Source organism: Acartia tonsa, chromosome 14 (genome assembly GCF_053477335.1).
Source record: "Acartia tonsa isolate MP-2025a chromosome 14, ASM5347733v1, whole genome shotgun sequence".
Taxonomy (NCBI): Eukaryota; Metazoa; Arthropoda; class Copepoda; order Calanoida; family Acartiidae; genus Acartia; species Acartia tonsa.
The window spans coordinates 7203499-7222621 of NC_137273.1; the positions used below are offsets into that span (position 1 = coordinate 7203499).

Below are 19123 nucleotides of genomic sequence, written 5' to 3' on the forward strand. Positions count from 1 at the left end.
GAGGTATTGTAAAGTTATAGGTATAGAATTGTTCGTTTGTAATTTGTAAAAAAAAGAAAAAAATGAGTGAAATTTTTTTTAAAGGGAGTTTACCTACTTGTTATATTTTACAAAAAAAATTCTAGAATTTTTTTTGCGGGGGAATTTTTTTTGGGGGGTTGGGGTTGTCTTAACCCCCAAATAAATAACCTAACACCACAACAGGACCAGTAGGTATATTACCTGAAAAGCAGAACCCAATCGGTTCATCGGTTACCGAGATCTTTAGATTAAGACAGACAGATAGACAGACTGACATTGTTCTACTTTGTATTATAGAAAGTAGTATCTCATTCCTATAAGTACATGAAAACATAAAAATCAACAAAAAATTTTCTCACTAACTGATGAACAAATGTGATACTCCTTGAAAGTGTAACTTCTCATATGTCCTAATAAGGTTTGTAATTACAATTAGTTAAGAGGAAATTTTTTTTGATATTAAGTGAAATACTTGATAGAGTTGAGTTTTTTTATTTTACGGAAGCTTCACAATGACGTCATAGATCCCGGGATAAATTGGTAAAATGGCGCGCGAAGCGCGCAGAAATTTAAAAAAAATAGTTTTTATGAAATACATTAACATTAATGATTACTAATACTAACCTTACATTACAGAAAAACGTACAATAACGTATGCTGAAATGTTCATATTGTACACAAAAATCAATAACGAACAAAAACGTACCAAAAAACCTAAGAATGGTGTTCAATATGAACATATTGAACATAACGTACATAGTGGTCACCCTGAACATGTTGATTTTTCTACTTTTTTAACAACAAATTTTCAATTGTTTTAATTATCCGTTTGATCTGATTTTTGGTATATTGATTCCAAGGACAACAAAGAACAATATCATAAGCGAAGCAACTCTATAATCAAGTCCAAAAATGTAAGTATGTCCATAAACATTATCCTGTTTTTAAGCAGTTTTTCAACAAATTTACCTACAATTTTGATTCGACATTTATAATTTATGTTCCGATTTTTCAGTTTAGATACTATACAAGTGTTAATGTCCGTTTGTCCTACCGTTTCAGTGCTTCGCTTTTATGGATGTTGTCATCCTTGTTTTATCAACTTTTTGTTCGATTTAGAGAAAATAGACCCACCAAGGATTATTCATGCAAAATTTCAGATGAAAATTCGAATTCTAAGTGCCATTTAATCACTGATTACGAGATGGTTGCATTAACCCCCCCCCCCTTATCACTTAAACAGCAAAAAATAACAATTTTCCCAAAATGTTAGAGTCATACCTACATACATTCAGAATTTGTAGCTTTCCTACCACTAAATTATACTACCTATTTTCATAGGCTGGAATGCCAACAAGATTTTGTTTCTTTACCACAGGTGGAGCCATTCTCATTCTCATAGCTCGGCGCAAATATTCTAAGCTTAATCCTGAAAAAAAAAATTCTAACCGCATTTGATATAAAATTGAGCTACGTATTAGAAAAAAGGATTTGAACTGTTGCACACATGTTTATAAAAATGTTTACCTATATCATATTGAACATTGTCATTAGCAAAACTTGCTCCTAAGAGCTCCAGTGCCTCAATAGCCATTTCTTTGCTCACTTCTGGCCTAAAATCATATGATTAGTTGCATTTTCAAACTTTTATCATATTTTACAACATAACTCCAAAACTACAAATCTTACAAAAATGGCACTTATATAATATAAAAATCTGAAGCTTATAACAGTTATAAAAATATAAATAGATTTTTTACTATTAATACAAGCTGGGCAATTTTAAAATTTCTGAAAAGGTAGGTAAGCCTTTCTTTCCAGTCCTTTTACCTGCCAATCAGATGTTCAACCATCATAGCCTGACAGCGCTCAGCTGCACACAACAATGGAGTCATTCCATGCTTATTTGGTGTCATTTCAGCACCTATTAAATATACATTACAAATAGGAATAACAATAATTCTCAAAGTAAGTGTTGTTTATTTAGATTATTACAAGTAATAATAAGAGTACAAAATCAAATAGCTACTAAGTACCGTGTTTAAGAAGATTTTCAACAATGTTAACATTTCCTTTCTCTGCGGCAAAATGACATGCAGTTGCACCACACAAAGCCTAAATGATTAAGAATGGTAGTGTACATAAATTACACTATACAACTATTGTTTTTTTTTATGTTTAGACAACAACTATAGTTGTCTATAAGATGTTCAGAGAGCAACTATAGTTGTCTTTAACATGTTAAGTTAGCAACTTACTTTGTCTCTAAAACAAAATTTGTTGAATTTAAAGCAATCATAAAAAAACACTGTCACAAAAAAATTTATATTGGGATTGCTCAGGGGATGTGATTCAGCCAATTAATTCCATTTGAAATTAACAAAAATTAAATATTTTGTTGGAGTAGGGTTGGCGTAAAACTTTGTTTTTGATGTAGCTGAAGGGAAGTGGATAAGAAGGGGGGGGGGGGGTTGTGGGGAAATTTTTACTGATAATTGTTTGTCTGAATCACATACCCTAATCCATGGGATTGATAAAATGAATTGTATTTATGGAGTACTAAAAATTAATGTATATGTAAAAGAATTTCCTACCTTTAAATTAGGATTAGCACCGTGTTGAAGAAGGTAGTCAACTACATGTTCATGCATGTTATAACTTGATATCATAAGGCAGGTATTGTTATATTTATTGGCCTGTGGTAACAAATGATTACTCAACTTTTACAGATGATAAAATTTTCAAATAGTTTTAGCCTTTTCGTTAGGTATAAATTACTAAGATTTATTCCAGAAAAGGGATTTAACTAAATGCCACAGAAGATTTTAAAACATATTTTGGTATGAAATTATTAAAATTATTAAGTAAACAAATATAATGCAGGGATCTAAAGGGATAAAACAATGGCCGATAAATTGATATAAATCCACAATGATAATACAAAAAATTACCCATTCAACTTAGGACAATCAACTTTACTTAATAAACCAACCGTCCAATTAAAAAAATCAATAAAAGTCCCTAAAGGTATAAAGCGAACGAAAAAAATGTTATTGTAAAACTTTGGGGACTATTGTAATAAACAGCCAAATGTCCCCTACCTTCCTGATATTATTTAAAAGTTGAGTCCAATTCCTTATCAGGGTCGGCCCCGTGTTCACATAGAAAACTAACAATCTTCAATCTTCCTTCAAAACATGCTGCCCTGAAAATTACAAGAATCTTTATTTTTATATTTTATTAAAGAGATTCAGAGAAGGAGTTGTAAAGCAGCCAACCAAAATTTATGTCATGTTTAGGACAATAGAAGGAAAAAAAACTAAGAGGGGGGTGGACGTGACACTTTTTAAAACCAAAACCAAAGCTTTCGCCGATAACCACGGTTGCGCCGTAGTTTCTTCACAGTTCAACATTGTACCTCTTTAAAGCAACTGCCATGCCAAATTTTAGTCCAGTAACTCTTATTTTAATTGACTTTGAGTTTTGGTTTCAAAAAGTGTCAGATTCGCCCCCCACCCCCCCTTCACGTCTGTTATACCTTAGAGGAGTGGATTTATTTTTAGTTTCATGGTCTATGGTAGCCCCATGTAGTATAAGCTCTTGAACGACATCATAATGACCAGCACCTGCAGCGCACCAGAGAGCTGTTGCACCTAAAATCATACATCTATAATAAAAAGTAGAACGATGTCTGTCTGTCTGTCTGTTTGTTTGTAGCGAAGGATATCGTTAACCGCTAAACCGATCGGGTTCTACTTTACAGGGTAGCTTCTCATAGGTCCTTGGAAGGTTTATAACTATTTTCTTAGGGGGTGGGACACCACCAACCCCCCCCCCTCCCAAAAAAAACCCCTAAATTTTTTTTCTTTTTCGAACTAAAATTAAAATAGTGCGGTCGACTACCCCCCCTCCCAAAAAAAATTCCCCCCCACAAAATTTTTTTTTGTTTAATTTTTCTTTAAAATCTAAAATACGAAAAATTGGTTTGATTAAACCTCTTGGGGCAAAGCCCCTAGAGGCTAGGGGCGAAGCCGCTAGTTTTGTTATAAATTGACTAAAAAGCACATTAGGTATGGTTATAAAAAGGAAAAAAAACAAAACTCTAATTTAAACATTTTTAACCAATACTTATAAGAAATTGCCAAAATTAGTTTTCCTGTAAGGAAGCATTAAGCTAAAAGTGAACCATTCCAATGAATCACAGACGAAACTTTATACAAAGCTGTATTTTAGTAAACAAACAGCAAACTTTATTCTAATTTACCTTCGATGGCGTGTCCTTCGAATTTTACTTTTCCTTCAGCCTCTTTATCTACATTACAACCTAAAAGATCAAAATGAGAAATCATTTAATTAAGCTCTTTTAAGCTGAACACACGATCTCATTCTTAAATTGAATTAATTTGCCAGATTCATCTGTCCCTAGTACAATATACAGAAATCGGTGCTTTCCCTCAGGTGTATACCCTGATGGGACCTTTACTTGCGATGTCCTAACCCTGCGGGGTCCGAGACTACCCTGTACTCATTGTAACCGAACCTGAACTGACGTTAAGTAAAACACACACGAAAAATTAAGCTTCCCTTAACTTTAAAATAGGTAATTAAAGTGTTTTATGCTCGACTAGGCACTTTGAGGTGAAACGCCTAGATACCTTTTCCAGTCAATCATGTCTAATAAGAAATAACTGACCAACAAAGTGACTATTTCTTGTAGAAAAACTTTGCTTCCTACAATTCTAATGTAATGGTTCTTACCGACTTCTTTTGAATTTAACAGTAACCGCACTACGTCTAAATGTCCCTTTCTTGAAGCTGTTCAAAATTAATTTCAAACATTAAAAAGAATTTCAATGTAAGACATATTAAAATTGATTCTAAAGCAACTTGTACTTAAATATTTGTATCATCAGGTTTTATTTCTAAATATGAGCTTTGCTTTCCTAAACCGGTTTTTGACTAGCAAAGCCGGTTAAAATAGCCTTAAATTCGAAGCTTGGCCTTGAAACGAATAATGATAAATGTTTGAAAATATTCCTATAATAAGTGGTGTACAATTTTGTCCATCGTCCTCATATAAACAATTTAAAACTCGACTCCTGCAAAAAAATCATTTTTCTGGTTAATAATATTGTGTAATTTAATGGACCGCATTTCCAAGACCTAAGTTAGGAGGTTCTAACAGAGCATAATACAGTAAAGCGCCTGTTTTTGACCCAAAGCATTTCTTGTAAACTTAATGTACATTTGACGCGACTTTTCTCCCGTGTGTCTTGGTCTAAGCACAGATTCGAATTTATAATGGAAGGGGGGGGGGGATTTTTATTAGCCAGCTTGGAGAAACATTCTATCAGGTTTGGCGAAAATTTCTCAAAATATTCACTTATTTTATATCCATTTGTGTAAATAAAAAAAGATAATGCCTACCTATCTTGTTCATTGTTATATTGGCTTATTGAAGCTTTAATAGAATTAAATAACCCTTGCTTCGCCTGTTCATAAATTTCTCTTCCTCGTTCCCTAGAAAAAATGGTGATAATTTAGAAGAAAAAATATAAAATTACAAAGATGAATAATTTATTTGTATTCAGGAAGGAAGGAGACAATGGGTTGTTTTATACACTAGCCCCCAAAGTTTTGAAACGTTTTCTCATTAGTTAGCTTAACAACTTTGAGGACTTTTAATGAATTTAGATTGGTTAATTCATTAAGTTGAGTGTCCAAACGTTTCAAACAATAATTGTAATCTACAGAGGAGAAAATTTTGTTTATTATCAGTTGGGATTTACATCTAATTATCGGCCATTGTCTTTTCCCTTTAGATCCCTGCTTTGTATTTCCGTTTTTATATGGCAAAAAGTTACCTTTGTAAATCTAAATCTGGAAAAGCATTTATGATTATATCTAATTCTTCCATTTTTATAAATATTCTGAAATACATAGGTACAAACAATTATCAAAATATTAAATAATTACATCCACAATTACAATTAGTCTAGGTACAATTCTCTGGGAGGAAGGGTACTGGAAAAGATACTGGTCCTCAATGTTTTATAAATACAATATATTTTTGCTTAAATCTTGATTGGGCAGAAAAATCTAAATAGGAGTGGTCTAACTTTTTTTTATCTTAATCTACAGGTAGGTCAATTTTATCTAAAGTAGGTAATTAGGGGGTAAACATCATTTTATCTTCCATTGTATCATCCCTGAAGATCTCTGAAAATTTTAGAGATTCATAAGATTTATTTCGTCTACCATAGAGTAGTACAAAGTTTGATTTTTCATTGTTTCTTAAGGGATAAGACTATGCATGATAAATTTACCCCTTATGTAGATTAAATTAACCTTTAATCAATCAATAAAGATTTAATAAAAGATAAAATAAGCCACCGAATGATAAAACGTATTTATAAAACTTTGGGTACCAGTATAATTTACAGTCCATTAAGTACCCTACCTCTCTGACATAAGTAAACAAGTTAAAATTTTTTTTAAAAATCATGAGATCATTGAAAATTTGAGCAAAGACCTAAAATACAAAACCTAAGATAACAATACAAAAATAAATAATAAAAATACATAAGTATGAACATTACAAAACAATATGATAACATTGATATTAAAATGGAAAATTTTGTTTGTACTAAAAGTGTAAAAAAACATGATCTTTTTGATGACAGAAAGTCTGTAGACCGATAATGTACGCAAAGCAAGTTAAAAATGTACATGTACTACCAAACTACTGCTTTTAAAAATTTAAATAAGATTTAATTTTAGAAATTACTTTGTTTTGTGGGTACATTTTAGTAAATAAACCAATAATATTTGTTAAACACGACAACACCCAGTATGTACAAAATCAGACCTTCATTCCTCCCCCCCCCCCCCCAACATCCTTTATGTTTCCATCTCAGTTACTTTGTCAGGCTTTCCTTTCAAACAATCCGCGCATTTCCAACAGTTTGATATACTTGTGATTACCTGAACAAAATAGCAATAATAATTGGTGCTTTGTCTTAAGAGTGCCTATCAAATACTTAACCCCCTACCTTTTTAAAGTATAAATTGAAAATTAAGCAAGTTGGGGCCGGGGAGGTAGTTTTGTCCTGTGGTTAATCAGTCACCCTATGAGACTTTCCAGTACCCAAAATAACCTAATCTAACCGAACCTAAGGTAATAAACAACAAACGAACAACTGCCCTGTTGTTAATTTTAATCATTTTTTAATAGGTGGTAAATATTATAGGAAATAATTACCTCTCCCTTTTCTTGAACGCATTCCGGATGTCTAATATCAAAACACTGGATACATTCATACAAATTTGGTGCATTTTTTGCCTGAAATACAATCTTTATCAATTCAAATTTCGATAACCACTAGATAACTATTTAAATAGGAATTCTTCCAACGTTCCGTAATTAAGTTAATAGTTAAGGGAAGCAGGGATATAAAGGGATAAGACAATGGCCGATAAATTGATATACGATATCCCCAAAGATGATACAAAAAATAACATCTTCTGTAGATTAAGATTTGTAGTTGAAACGTTTGGACACTCAACTTATAGAACCAACAGATCATAATTTAATAAAAGTTCCCAAAGTTGTTAAGCCAACGAATAAGAAACCTTTATTATAAGACTTTGGGCACTAGTTTAATAAACAGCCCAATGTCCCCTCCCTCCCTTTCTGTAACGAAAGGCAGCTGTAACTAGGAACTGAATTAATTCGAGAAAAAAATACGTGTTTATTGGGTTTGGTGATTTGAGCAATTTTGGGGGAAAACACTTAGTAATGACAACTTTTTATGCCCAAAAATATCATTTTAGATTAATTTTGCTTGTTGGCTATACCCTATTCCTCAGCTACGTATATAAAATAAGGGGGGGGGGGAAGTTCTGACACTTTTGCGTAAACGGTGAGTATAGGCTTTATCTTTGGACTGAGAGGATAGGTTATTAGGGATAAAATCATTCTTATATGATGAATTTCCCCCAGATTTAAGATTTTTTGGATAGGCCTCCAGGTTCCAGAGCTCCAGGCCTCCAGGTGGTCTCTGTACAGGTAAAATTGAAAAAAAAAAATTTTTTTTTTAAAGTTACAGGTCAACTTATAAAACAAAATATGTATATTTTTTCTTCAAATATGTGAATAATATTAAAAAAGATGCATATTTTGTTTTATAAGTTGACCTGTAACTTTAAAAAAAATTTTTTTTTTTTCAATTTTACCTGTACAGAGACCACCAGGAGGCCTGGAGCTCCGGAACCTGGAGGCCTATCCAAAAAATCTTAAATCTGGGGGAAATTCATCATATAAGAATGATTTTATCCCTAATAACCTATCCTCTCAGTCCAAAGATAAAGCCTATACTCACCGTTTACGCAAAAGTGTCAGAACTTCCCCCCCCCCCCCTTGATGATGAAATCATAATAAACATGTAAAACTTACATAGTCAACAGTTTTCTTAAAATCTGGCGTTTCACTCCATCCATCCAAATTGCACTGGGAACAGCTGGCGGCTATTGGCAGCTGTGGCTGCAGACACCGCCGCTTTACACAGCTTTGGCGCAACCGTCCAAGGCCGCCATATTTGATCATATCACGACAAGGTCCACATACTCTGCAAAAGTCAAGAAAATTTAAACTTTTGTTAAAAAAAATAATATTTGTTATTATTAAATCACATTCTAAAAAGTTTCAAAATAAATTGATAAGAGGGAGGGGGGAGAGGAAAATGTGGAAGGTTAAAGCGCACTTACTTGCAATCTTCCTCTTTACATCCCGTACATTCCATACATCTTCGTCGCCGTTTCTTGGGGGCTTCGGTAGTTTTCTCAGTTCGTTGATATGCCATGGCCTACAAGAATCATTCAAGTGATAGTTGGGTCTTAAGGAGACAATGTACAGATTACAGTATCCATATAATAAATTAAAAGAATGTCTGTCTGTCTGTACTAAAGGATCTCGCTAAACGGTAAACCGATGTAGTTCTCCTTTACAGGGTAGCTTCAAATAGGTCCTGGGAAGGTTTATATCTATTCGGGGAGGTATCACCGCCCTTATAAATAAATGATTATCCCACAAACAAACAAAAATTCTGTTTAAAACTAAAATCGAATTTTTCTGAAATCTGTTAAAAAATATATAAAAATGTTAAAACTTACTTTTTGATAATTTTTCTGGAACGGATTTTTCAAGGATTTTAATTTTCTCTTTGGTTTTGGTATCAAGCGTTTCATTTTGAAATCTGTTTCAACATCATCTTTCTGGGTCCATCTCAGAATATAATTCCCTAAATCATAAATTGATATTGTAATGGTAATTGAATTAAAATGTGTGTTTTTTTTATTTTACTAGCGGTTGCGTTCCCTAGCATCTATTGGCTATTTATTCGAAGGTAAGGAAGGATTAATAGTGGTCTAAAAAACCACAACACATAAAACATTTAAAAATAAAACAGACTAAAACCATCCCCAAATGGAAAACCTATTAGGTTCAGTAGTAAGTTATCTAAATCTTAAGATACATAACAAAAAACCTTACTACTTTATATAAAAAAAAATATGTTACAAAAGGGCCAAAAAATCAGCAATTCAATTCAACTTTAAACCAGTGTTGCGGATCCGCATTGATTGTATGCGTGCGGATCCGGATCCTCCAAATTTGGTTAGTGCGGAACCGGATCCGGCTCCGGATCCTTGACAATAAAATAAAATTACCAAATTTTTCAAAAAATATTTATTCTTTAATCTCGAAGTCAAAAATACTTTTAATTTTCAAGTCTGAACCTAAACCTTAAAGATTGGCTCTCATCACGAGAATGTCTGAGATGATGTCCTCCTTTGTAAAATTTGTAAGTGACTATTTTATATAAATTTATACCCCAGGATCCGGATCCGGATCCTTGGACTCAAAAAATGCGGATCCGGTTCCGGATCCGGATCCACAACACTGCAAGTTTAAACAGACGAAAATTTGTATATTTTATCTGGTTAAACTGGTTTTGGAGTATTCCAAGGGATATAGCAAGTGACAAGTTATAACTTAGAATTGTTTGTCATCCAGGTCTTTGACCCTAAAATATTGCAAAAAATTGAACCTGTTATGGCCTGCTCCGGACAATCGTCTTTATGTTCCATAACAAGATTTTTAACAGCAGCAATTAACTTGGCAGGATCTGGTATAATATCAGGTACACTTCGTAGTTCTGCGGGTTTCTTAACAAATAAACAGGTAATAGATTACAGCTGTAACCAACAACTGAAGTAATTCGAACAAATATTTGATAATTTCAGCTGATTTTTTTCTTGATTTTTTAGGGGGGGCAACGCTTCATAGTAAGGACGACCTATTTATCTTAACCCCCCCCCCACTCACCCCACCCCAACCAAAAAAATATTATTTTGGGTTTATTTCGCTTGTTGCCTATATTTATAATAATTTATAATGCTAACATTTAGGTATTTTAAAAGAAACTTATTTTTAGCGCCTGACGGGGGGGATGGGGGTTACCCAATTGGGTACTATTCCTGCGGGATTCATCAAACCTTTACTTAACCTAACCTATCAAAAGTAAGCAACAAAAATATAGTCAAGGCTTTAGAGTAACACTGGAGGGGGAAGGGGTTTAATAACTGTATGTCCCCATCCCAATTACCTTGTACGGACTCTCAATTGGGTCTTTAAAAATCAACCAATAATTTCGGGAAAATCAACACAGGCAAGTAGCAGAAAATAATTTGCTAGCAGACGAAAAAGGTCCTTTGAAAAGGTGGGCAGGTAGTTATCTGTATTTACATCTATACTATAGATCTGTTGTCAAGACGAAATATAAAGAAAACCGCTATAGATTTATTACTTGTTTACTTGAATAGAAAAAAAAAGGATAAATTTCAGCCTACTTGATATATCAATAAACACTAAACAGTCATAAATAGGGAAAATCGATCACAGATAGATGTATACTGTATAGTTAACAGGATACATCAAAGGTTTAAATATGAATAACTTACTTGGTATAAATACATTACAATGAAACCAAGTCCTCTTATTTCCTCCTGAAAATATAAGAAAATGATCATAGATGTGTGTATTTAAAGGACGCCTGCAAGAAATACCACGCTTTAACTACTGAAAGACTGCCACAAGTAGACCCAATTCCCCAAATTTAAAGCCTTCAGCTTCAATAACAAAAAAGTTCTAGGCATTTCAAAATAGCATTTTATGTACAATGAAATTTTTGAAAGATTTCCAATGCTCATAAAAGAAAAAAACAATATCAAATTATGTCGCCTAGACACAAAATTATAACCTTATCTTTGTCAGAAACTTAGATTGCCGGTTACTGATTACATTTTTAAAATAAAAACACCACATTTCATAGTCAAAATCTATGAAAAAAATTCGATTTAAATTGCATTTGTAAACGAAAATCATAGCGGAAACAAATGCCTAGAACTTTTTGGTTATAGAAGCTGAAGGCTTCAAATTTGGGGTATTGGGTCTACTTGTGGCAGTCTTTCAGCAGTTAAAGCGTGGTATTTCTTGCAGGCTTCCTTTAAGAATAACATTTACCTATAACTTATAAAGAGAGAAAGGGAGATTTTTAATTTAATTCTAGTGTCCTCTCCCTCCTAAGATAATATACTCTAAACTTTTTACCCTCAATTAGAGAAGGAAGTTTTAAATCATAAATAGGACAAGATTAAATCATAAATAGGACAAGATTAAATCATAAATAGGACAAGATTAAATCATAAATAGGACAAGATTAAATCATAAATAGTACAAGATTAAATCATAAATAGGACAAGATTAAATCATAAATAGGACAAGATTAAATCATAAATAGGACAAGATTAAATCATAAATAGGACAAGATTAAATCATAAATAGTACAAGATTAAATCATAAATAGGACAAGATTAAATCATAAATAGGACAAGATTAAATCATAAATAGGACAAGATTAAATCATAAATAGGACAAGATTAAATCATAAATAGGACAAGATTAAATCATAAATAGGACAAGATTACCAGAGAGAGAGGGGATAAGGGGATATTTATTACAGTAGTCCCCCAAAGTTCTACAAGAACGTTTTTTTTTTCGTTGGGTTAAATATTTTGTAAATTTTGATTGGTTTGATAATTAAGTTGCGTGTTCAAACGTTTCAACGACTAATTTTATTTTACAGAAGGGGTAATTTTGTGTATCACAATTGGGGGTGTAAAACAATTTATCGGCAATTGTTTTTGCACTTTAGATCCTATCAAGGTTCCCTAAAATGTACAAATGTACTTTTCTTACCTGAGTGAGATGAACATGTGCTTTGGGAACAGTGGGTGCTTCACTGACAAGCCCAGTGTACAGAAACTCTTGGTTCGGATCAATATGATCACCTTAAACAATTTATTGAAATTGGACATTGAAACAAGAATGACAACATCCATAAATAGCAAAGCTAATAATTATCAGTATGCTTCATACGAAGCAACATTTAGGGTTTTTATAGTAGCAATAATGCTTATTTATCTTATGATTGTACATTTTATATTTGTAGAAAATTGGATATAACACGATGCTATACCTACATAATTTGCAGAGAACCGGTTCTAATCCACCGGATATAAATCGTCTGAAAATATCGTTTACCTCGTTCAAGCCGCATCCTTTTCTTTTCCTCTTCTGGCAGATCCAAGCTGGACTGTCCCGTGAGACAGGTAACATACCTGTCCAGAACATACCAACACATCTCAACAAAGAAGGGGAACCTGAACACAGTTTAAATATACAAAACGGTTTAGATACCCCAAAGTTTTGCCTCAAATGATTTAAAAATTTTTAAGTTGGCGTTAAAAAGCACAAAAAATTGGCGGTTTATGGCGGGAGCGGCGGATCGGCCGCCGTTTCCACACAGTTTCACATTGTATCCCATTAATGCAACTTTCATGCCAAATTTGAATTAAAATATTGAAGCCACTTCACTCCCCGCCCCTTCCCCGGGCCCCCCCTTTAACCATACAGACAGTTCAGTGCATAGACAACCTAAATCTTTGACTCATTGGACATATTTGTATTTTATAGAAATCTAATATTCGTATATGCCACTACGCTAAGTTTGGCGATTTCATAAAAGGACTGTTTCTTGTAGCAGAATTGATAATCTATTGAAAACTGTCATAATATGTAAAATTTCAAAAATACTGATAAAAATAAAAATGCCCTAAGTACTACTTACAAAAAGACAAACAGACACCCTTATACTTCTTTTTTTTTAAAGGCAATACCTGTGCATTTCTAAAACTCCAAGAGTGTCTTCGATATAATTCACCTAAAATATTACATATTCAATACAACTGAAACATTGCATTAGATTAAAAGTATAATATTAATGTGAAAGTATGGCATGAATTGTATAGTATGTAATAATGTAACTTTGTCCTCAGGACGGGGACTCTGCTAGATTTTGTATTAAATCCTTAAATATGCTAAATGCGTTGGTAATATAGGGTGAGGCGGGGCATTACCGGTAATTTTTTTGGTTTTTTGAAAAAAAAATGGGGTAAATATTAATATTTTTAAATGGGACCAAGACCATTAGAAAGCTTACGGAAAGGACTATCAGGTCCTAATAGGACGTTATCCTAGGACTTTTAGAAGTTTGTCATAATTGGACTCAAAGAAATTACCGATAAATGCCCCACGGTGGGGCATTGTGGGTAACGTCTTTTCAACCTAAAAAAAATCGATGAAAAACGGCCAAGCGGCCAGTCAAACATAAATAATCATAATTAGTATAGGTTATAGGGATTATCCACAAAAATTTTCATAAAGATAGGACTATTCCTTCTATGTCAAAAATCATTTTTTTTAAAGACGAGAAATTTCGATTTTTTTTTCACAAAAATTTTCTTAAAAAATAAAATTTAATTTTTTTATATAAAAAAAACCTGTTCTATTCACTTTTTGGCCTAATTCTTAAAAAGCCCATATTGAATTTTAGATTTTACCAAAGAAAACCTGAAAATTGATCTTAAAAATCGAATTTTAATTTTTTTTTCGACGTTACCGAAAAATACCCCGCGCGAACTTTGGTCATTTTTGAAAAAAATATTAACTCTACATTTAAGCTCTCAACGGATTTAGAAAAAGTAGGCAATTCTTAGTTCAAAAGGTTTTTACGGATCAGTTCTAGGTCTTACCAATTTTTGTGTAGGTCGATCTTTATACACCTAGGTGAAAAAATTTTTGAAGAAAAAAAATTTTCGTCCGACTTTGAGACCCAAAAAGTACCCTTAAAATTTATCTCACAAAAATTTCATTTTATACTTTTTTGTAGGCAATTTAATAAGGAACAAATTTGCTTTTATGTTTTTTTCTGTCAGTCGATTAGAACATGGAGAATAATGTCATTTTCTGAAGGTGGGTAAAAAATTACCGGTAATGCCCCTTACCGGTTAATGCCCCGCTTGACCCTAAACAAAACTAGGCCCTACAAAAAAAAACAGAAAGCAATTTTTGATAACAGACGAAAAAGGTCTTCACCACTTGGACCAGTTAGTTGTCTGTATTAAACATCTATTTTAATAAATTTATTAGTAAACCTATAGCATATTTTTACTCGAATGATTTTTTGATGTTGTTGTTGTAAAAAATAACAAAAGCAGAGTTAGAAAAAAAAACAATTTACCTCATATATTTTACTTAACATATTATCAATCTGTATCAAAACAATGTTTAGCAAATTCGTCTGACGTATTGAATATAAAAATTGACGCAATACATACATACAAACAATCATCCTGTAAATTATTGTACAAGTCACCTTGAGTTGGTTTTCAATTGAGAAGCTGTGTAGAAAACTGCCAGAGAATGCTATGGAATCTTTGGCTGTAAATACTGCGTGGATCCATCCTACAAAAACAAATAAAAATTCGTCAATTAGATCTAAAAAATCCGCCAATTAAGATTTTATGTCAAGGTATCCATTGTAGTTTTAAGACAGATGGATAAAAGCAGGGTTGCAGAGCCGGAGCCGTTATTTTCTGAGTGGCTCCGGCTCCGGGGGTAGCTAAAAAATATCTGGAAAAAAAAAGATTTTTTATACCTTGATTAAACTTAATGTTTAAAGCTTATAAGGGGGGAGGCGGATGTGCCACTTTTTGAAACCAAAACTAAAAGTCAACAAAGGAACTTAACTAAAAAAAAGAGTTACAGGTCTGAGATTTTGCATGGCAGTTGCTTTATAGGGGTACAATATGGAACTGTGAAGAAACTGCGGTGCAACCGCCGAAAACCGCCGTTTCCCGCTGAATTTTTTTTTGCAATTTCTCGGCGGTTTTCGGCGGTTGCGCCGCAGTTTCTTCACTGTTCCATATTGTAACCCTATAAAGCAACTGCTATGCAAAATCTCAGACCTGTAACTCTTTTTTTAGTTGAGTTTCTTTGACTTTTAGTTTTGGTTTCAAAAAGTGGCACATCCGCCTCCCCCCTTTGTTAACCCTTTCAAGTGTTTCAAGTCATTTTTTTAAAAGTGAATTTTTAATACCTTCACAAGTCAAAAATAGAAATTATTTTTTTTTAGTTTTTCTTGATTTTAGGTAGGTAGTAGCCGAAATTTTTAGAGGCGGCTCCGCGGAGCCGGATCCGCAACAAAATCCCTGGATAAAAGTTTAAAGACTTCGAACTAAACTCGTCATAAGTTCAGTAGTATGGCTTAGAATCGGTTCTAATCCGGCGGTTATTAAATAGATTCTAAGCCATAATGGAATAGTTATTTATCGCATCGTACAATAAACAGCATTCCGCGGATATAAAAATGTACAGGTAAAAGATTCAAAACAGTTTTTCTATTCGTAGAAATATAAAATATAATACGATTCTTCAGTAAGGTTGAGAATAGGTTCTAATCCAGCGGTTAATAATCGGATTCTAGGCCATACTGGACAGATATTCAACTAAATTTTACCGGATGGAATAAAAAGCGTATTTCCAGGATGAACTTCAACTCTACAACATCCTAAATAAATTTAAAAAATAATGAAACCAGCCTTCAATGTTTTGAGATTTCAATGCAAAAAAATACAATTTTTGAAAACTGTAGTTTAATGTTTTATTAATGTTCTATCAATGTTTTATCAATGTTTCATTGATGTTTTACTTACTAGTTAATCTTTTATATTTTTTTGTATTTATTTTTTACCAATGTATTGTCAATGAAAACATGTAATAATGTTAATGCTAATCTTTTTAAGACTCAGTGTAACATGTATTTGTTTTTTTGAAATAATATTCAAAATCAAGGAAGATACACACATATTCGATCACATATGATATTATGTACGGACGGACAAGTCCTTAATATAGAGCAGCTGCGCTATTAACAAAATGTGGCACAAACCTTCAGCATCTTTGGGGAAGAAAGATTTCTTTTCCTGTTTGACCCATTCCACATACAGCTTCAGGTTTTTATCTGTCGGAGGACATAGCCAAAAAACCTACAATTTTAGGAAAACAATTTAACCATAAATCTTTGCCTTCAAAAAGAGGGAGTTGAAAGAAAAAACTCAAGACGCTAATTTTAGCCTACCAATTAAGAATCCGGAATTCGCTATTAAAAACGAATTCCGGATCCTGATTCGGATTCTAAAATTGGCCTAAAAATTGGGCGGATTCAGGAGCCGGATTACCAACCCTAATTTCAACAGTTACCGCCATGAAAAATTTTAGTAGTTGTTTATTTTTTTTAGTTGAGTTCCTTTGGCTTTTAGTTTGGGTTTCTGAAAGTGTACAACCCGCCCTCCCTCTTTATTGATTTTTCTTTATAGAAAAATAAGGCAAAAATACCAACCTTGAAACCTTTGAGCAAATAGTACCAAACTGAGGTACCTCCAAAATCCAAGTGAAAATCCATGTAACTGTAGGCAACTGACATTATAACAAACTTTTGCACCTAAAATTATTTTGTATATTGAAGGTAAACCTTTTATTTTTTATTACATAAAAGAACTTTTTAATTCTAAAGTCATTTGGATCATTTATAAAATTCACCAAAATAATAAGATGCTATATTTTGTGATATAAAAAAATACAATGGAAAAGTAAAAAGTAGTCAAAAAAAGTGGACATTTCGAGTAAATTTTAGCAATTGTAATTCTTGGTACAATTTTTTAAACACGTTCAACCAGAAAACCGAGTTAACATACAATTAAGACGGAAGAACGAACATACCCTGATGAATAGAGTAGCTGCGCTACTAATATCAAACCTTAGGATACATCATGTCCTCCAGCTTGTTGGTGTAATCTTTCTGCATCTCTTTCAAATGACATGGCCAGGCTTTCTCGATCCAGTCAATCTATACAAATATCAAATATGTTTGTAACAGAGAATATATTATTATTTGATCTGAAGGAATGCTCTTTGAGTCTTTATACTGCAAAGGGGACTATTGATCGAAACCAAGTGAATTAGCATCAATTCGACATTTATCAGGAAAAAATGCATTTAAATTAATTTCAAAATTAAAGTTCCGCTAAGGTAAAATAATAAGTGATTTTTTCGAAATAGCACTAAATATTTGTTCCAATTTTTGTTAAAAAGGCATTAATTGCACTGTTCCTTTAGTCACAAATTAAAATCCCTTTTTGGCTTTTGTGTCTAGGCATATGTTATCTATAGTTTAACAGAGTTAATGTTTATAAAAATTATTTTCTTTTTCATAAACCCTGATATGAATTATATTTTTTCCCGATTAACTAGTTCAAAGAAACCTCCCATATTCAACAATAAAAAAAAATGCTTCACAAAACTATTGGAACATTCTTAGATACCCTAATCTTTGTAAGACTCTTCATAAATTTAAGGTATCATTTACTTTTTACCTGTCTAACAATCTTAGGTGGAATAATATGCTGATCAAGTTTTGTCAAGGAGAATTCCAGGCTGATGCCATTCAGGATACTTTTACGCGGGAACACATTCCAATACTGGCACCATTCCTGTAAACATTTTTAGCTATAGAGCCAGAGGTGTTTTTTCTGCACAAGATTAATTTTTTTTAAATTCATTTCCCGCACAAGAAGGTGAAAAATGGTTTTCCTTCTATTACATTATTTCTTATCCCCCCCCCCCTTTAGCAGAGGATCCCATGCATAAAACACACCCCTGGTAATTTTTTTTAGCTATATTAGTTGCTATACAGTATTATTAGTACAAAGGATGGTAAAATCCATAAGTAGAAAAGCACAAAAAAATTCTGGAATGGACATATGTACAAAATGAGTTACAGAGTAGATGCACCTGTCTATCTAGCAGAGCCGAGGAAATTACATTTAACCCATAGCGTTACGGACTGACTGAGGGACAGACAGAAAGTAGTAAGGTTTTTAGACAGTTAAGAGCAGATAAAAGTCTGATGTAAAAAATTGTAAAACAATGCCTGTTTGGTTGGTTTAAGATAAACAAAAAAGGGATTAATCCCATGACCTTTATTTACATAGGTAGGTATATATTTCCGTGATACTAACTTTCTATGAAACCAGACTAAATATTATTTAACATAGCGAATAAGGACCGATTTATAGACAGCGGAAATTTATGATTAAATTTTAAATTACTTACTCTCATAGTCATGGATTTAGTTTCTTGTGTCTTAGTGTCCAGTGCATCCACGATTCTCCTGTTACAAAAATATACGTTTTTTTTGGGATTTTCAAAACAACATTCTGAGGTAGAGTAATCAACATGAAAAAGAAGTAAAGATAAAAATGCATGAATATATATACTTTTTTACCTTTTTTCGTCAAATTAGACAATTTCGAATCAGCTGAGATAAACTGATTTCAAACATATAAAAAAAAAATCAAACGTCTAATTTGGTGAGGAAAGGTAAAATGAAAATTAGGCGGTTCCGCCGCCGTTTCTTCACAGTTCCACAATATCCTCTTTCAAGCAACTGCCATACCAATTATCAGTGCTCTAACTCTTTTCTTAATTAAGTTTCTTTTGCTTTTAGTTTTGGTTTCAAATAGTGTCACATCCGATCCCACCCTTCCTTTAATATACTGTGACTTTAATTAACCTCCCTTCCCC

At 32.8% G+C, this 19123-nt stretch overlaps 2 protein-coding genes across 2 annotated transcripts in view; both read right to left on the reverse strand.

Moving 5' to 3' along the window:
* The window catches only part of LOC145306399 (protein fem-1 homolog B-like), a 19097-nt gene extending 13077 nt beyond the window's left edge, over positions 1-6020 (reverse strand). The window contains exons 1-12 of the mRNA XM_080148491.1: positions 5886-6020; positions 5449-5541; positions 5059-5120; positions 4780-4836; positions 4286-4345; positions 3560-3674; positions 3156-3226; positions 2616-2716; positions 2058-2136; positions 1852-1945; positions 1549-1634; positions 1351-1450 (exon numbers count right to left, since the gene is read on the reverse strand). Of these exons, the coding sequence (XP_080004617.1) occupies positions 1351-1450; positions 1549-1634; positions 1852-1945; positions 2058-2136; positions 2616-2716; positions 3156-3226; positions 3560-3674; positions 4286-4345; positions 4780-4836; positions 5059-5120; positions 5449-5541; positions 5886-5962 (995 nt within the window). The 5' untranslated portion in view covers positions 5963-6020. The remainder of the gene's footprint in view (positions 1-1350; positions 1451-1548; positions 1635-1851; positions 1946-2057; positions 2137-2615; positions 2717-3155; positions 3227-3559; positions 3675-4285; positions 4346-4779; positions 4837-5058; positions 5121-5448; positions 5542-5885) is intronic.
* The window catches only part of LOC145305285 (jmjC domain-containing histone demethylation protein 1-like), a 22760-nt gene continuing 9586 nt past the window's right edge, over positions 5950-19123 (reverse strand). Inside the window, exons 5-21 of the mRNA XM_080146893.1 lie at positions 18653-18710; positions 17914-18030; positions 17298-17387; positions 16881-16982; positions 16431-16527; positions 15999-16049; positions 14856-14944; positions 13318-13361; positions 12683-12801; positions 12338-12429; positions 11041-11085; positions 10128-10245; positions 9193-9320; positions 8788-8885; positions 8477-8648; positions 7283-7363; positions 5950-7005 (exon numbers count right to left, since the gene is read on the reverse strand). Coding sequence (XP_080003019.1) covers positions 6922-7005; positions 7283-7363; positions 8477-8648; positions 8788-8885; positions 9193-9320; positions 10128-10245; positions 11041-11085; positions 12338-12429; positions 12683-12801; positions 13318-13361; positions 14856-14944; positions 15999-16049; positions 16431-16527; positions 16881-16982; positions 17298-17387; positions 17914-18030; positions 18653-18710 — 1585 coding nt within the window. The 3' untranslated portion in view covers positions 5950-6921. The remainder of the gene's footprint in view (positions 7006-7282; positions 7364-8476; positions 8649-8787; positions 8886-9192; positions 9321-10127; positions 10246-11040; positions 11086-12337; positions 12430-12682; positions 12802-13317; positions 13362-14855; positions 14945-15998; positions 16050-16430; positions 16528-16880; positions 16983-17297; positions 17388-17913; positions 18031-18652; positions 18711-19123) is intronic.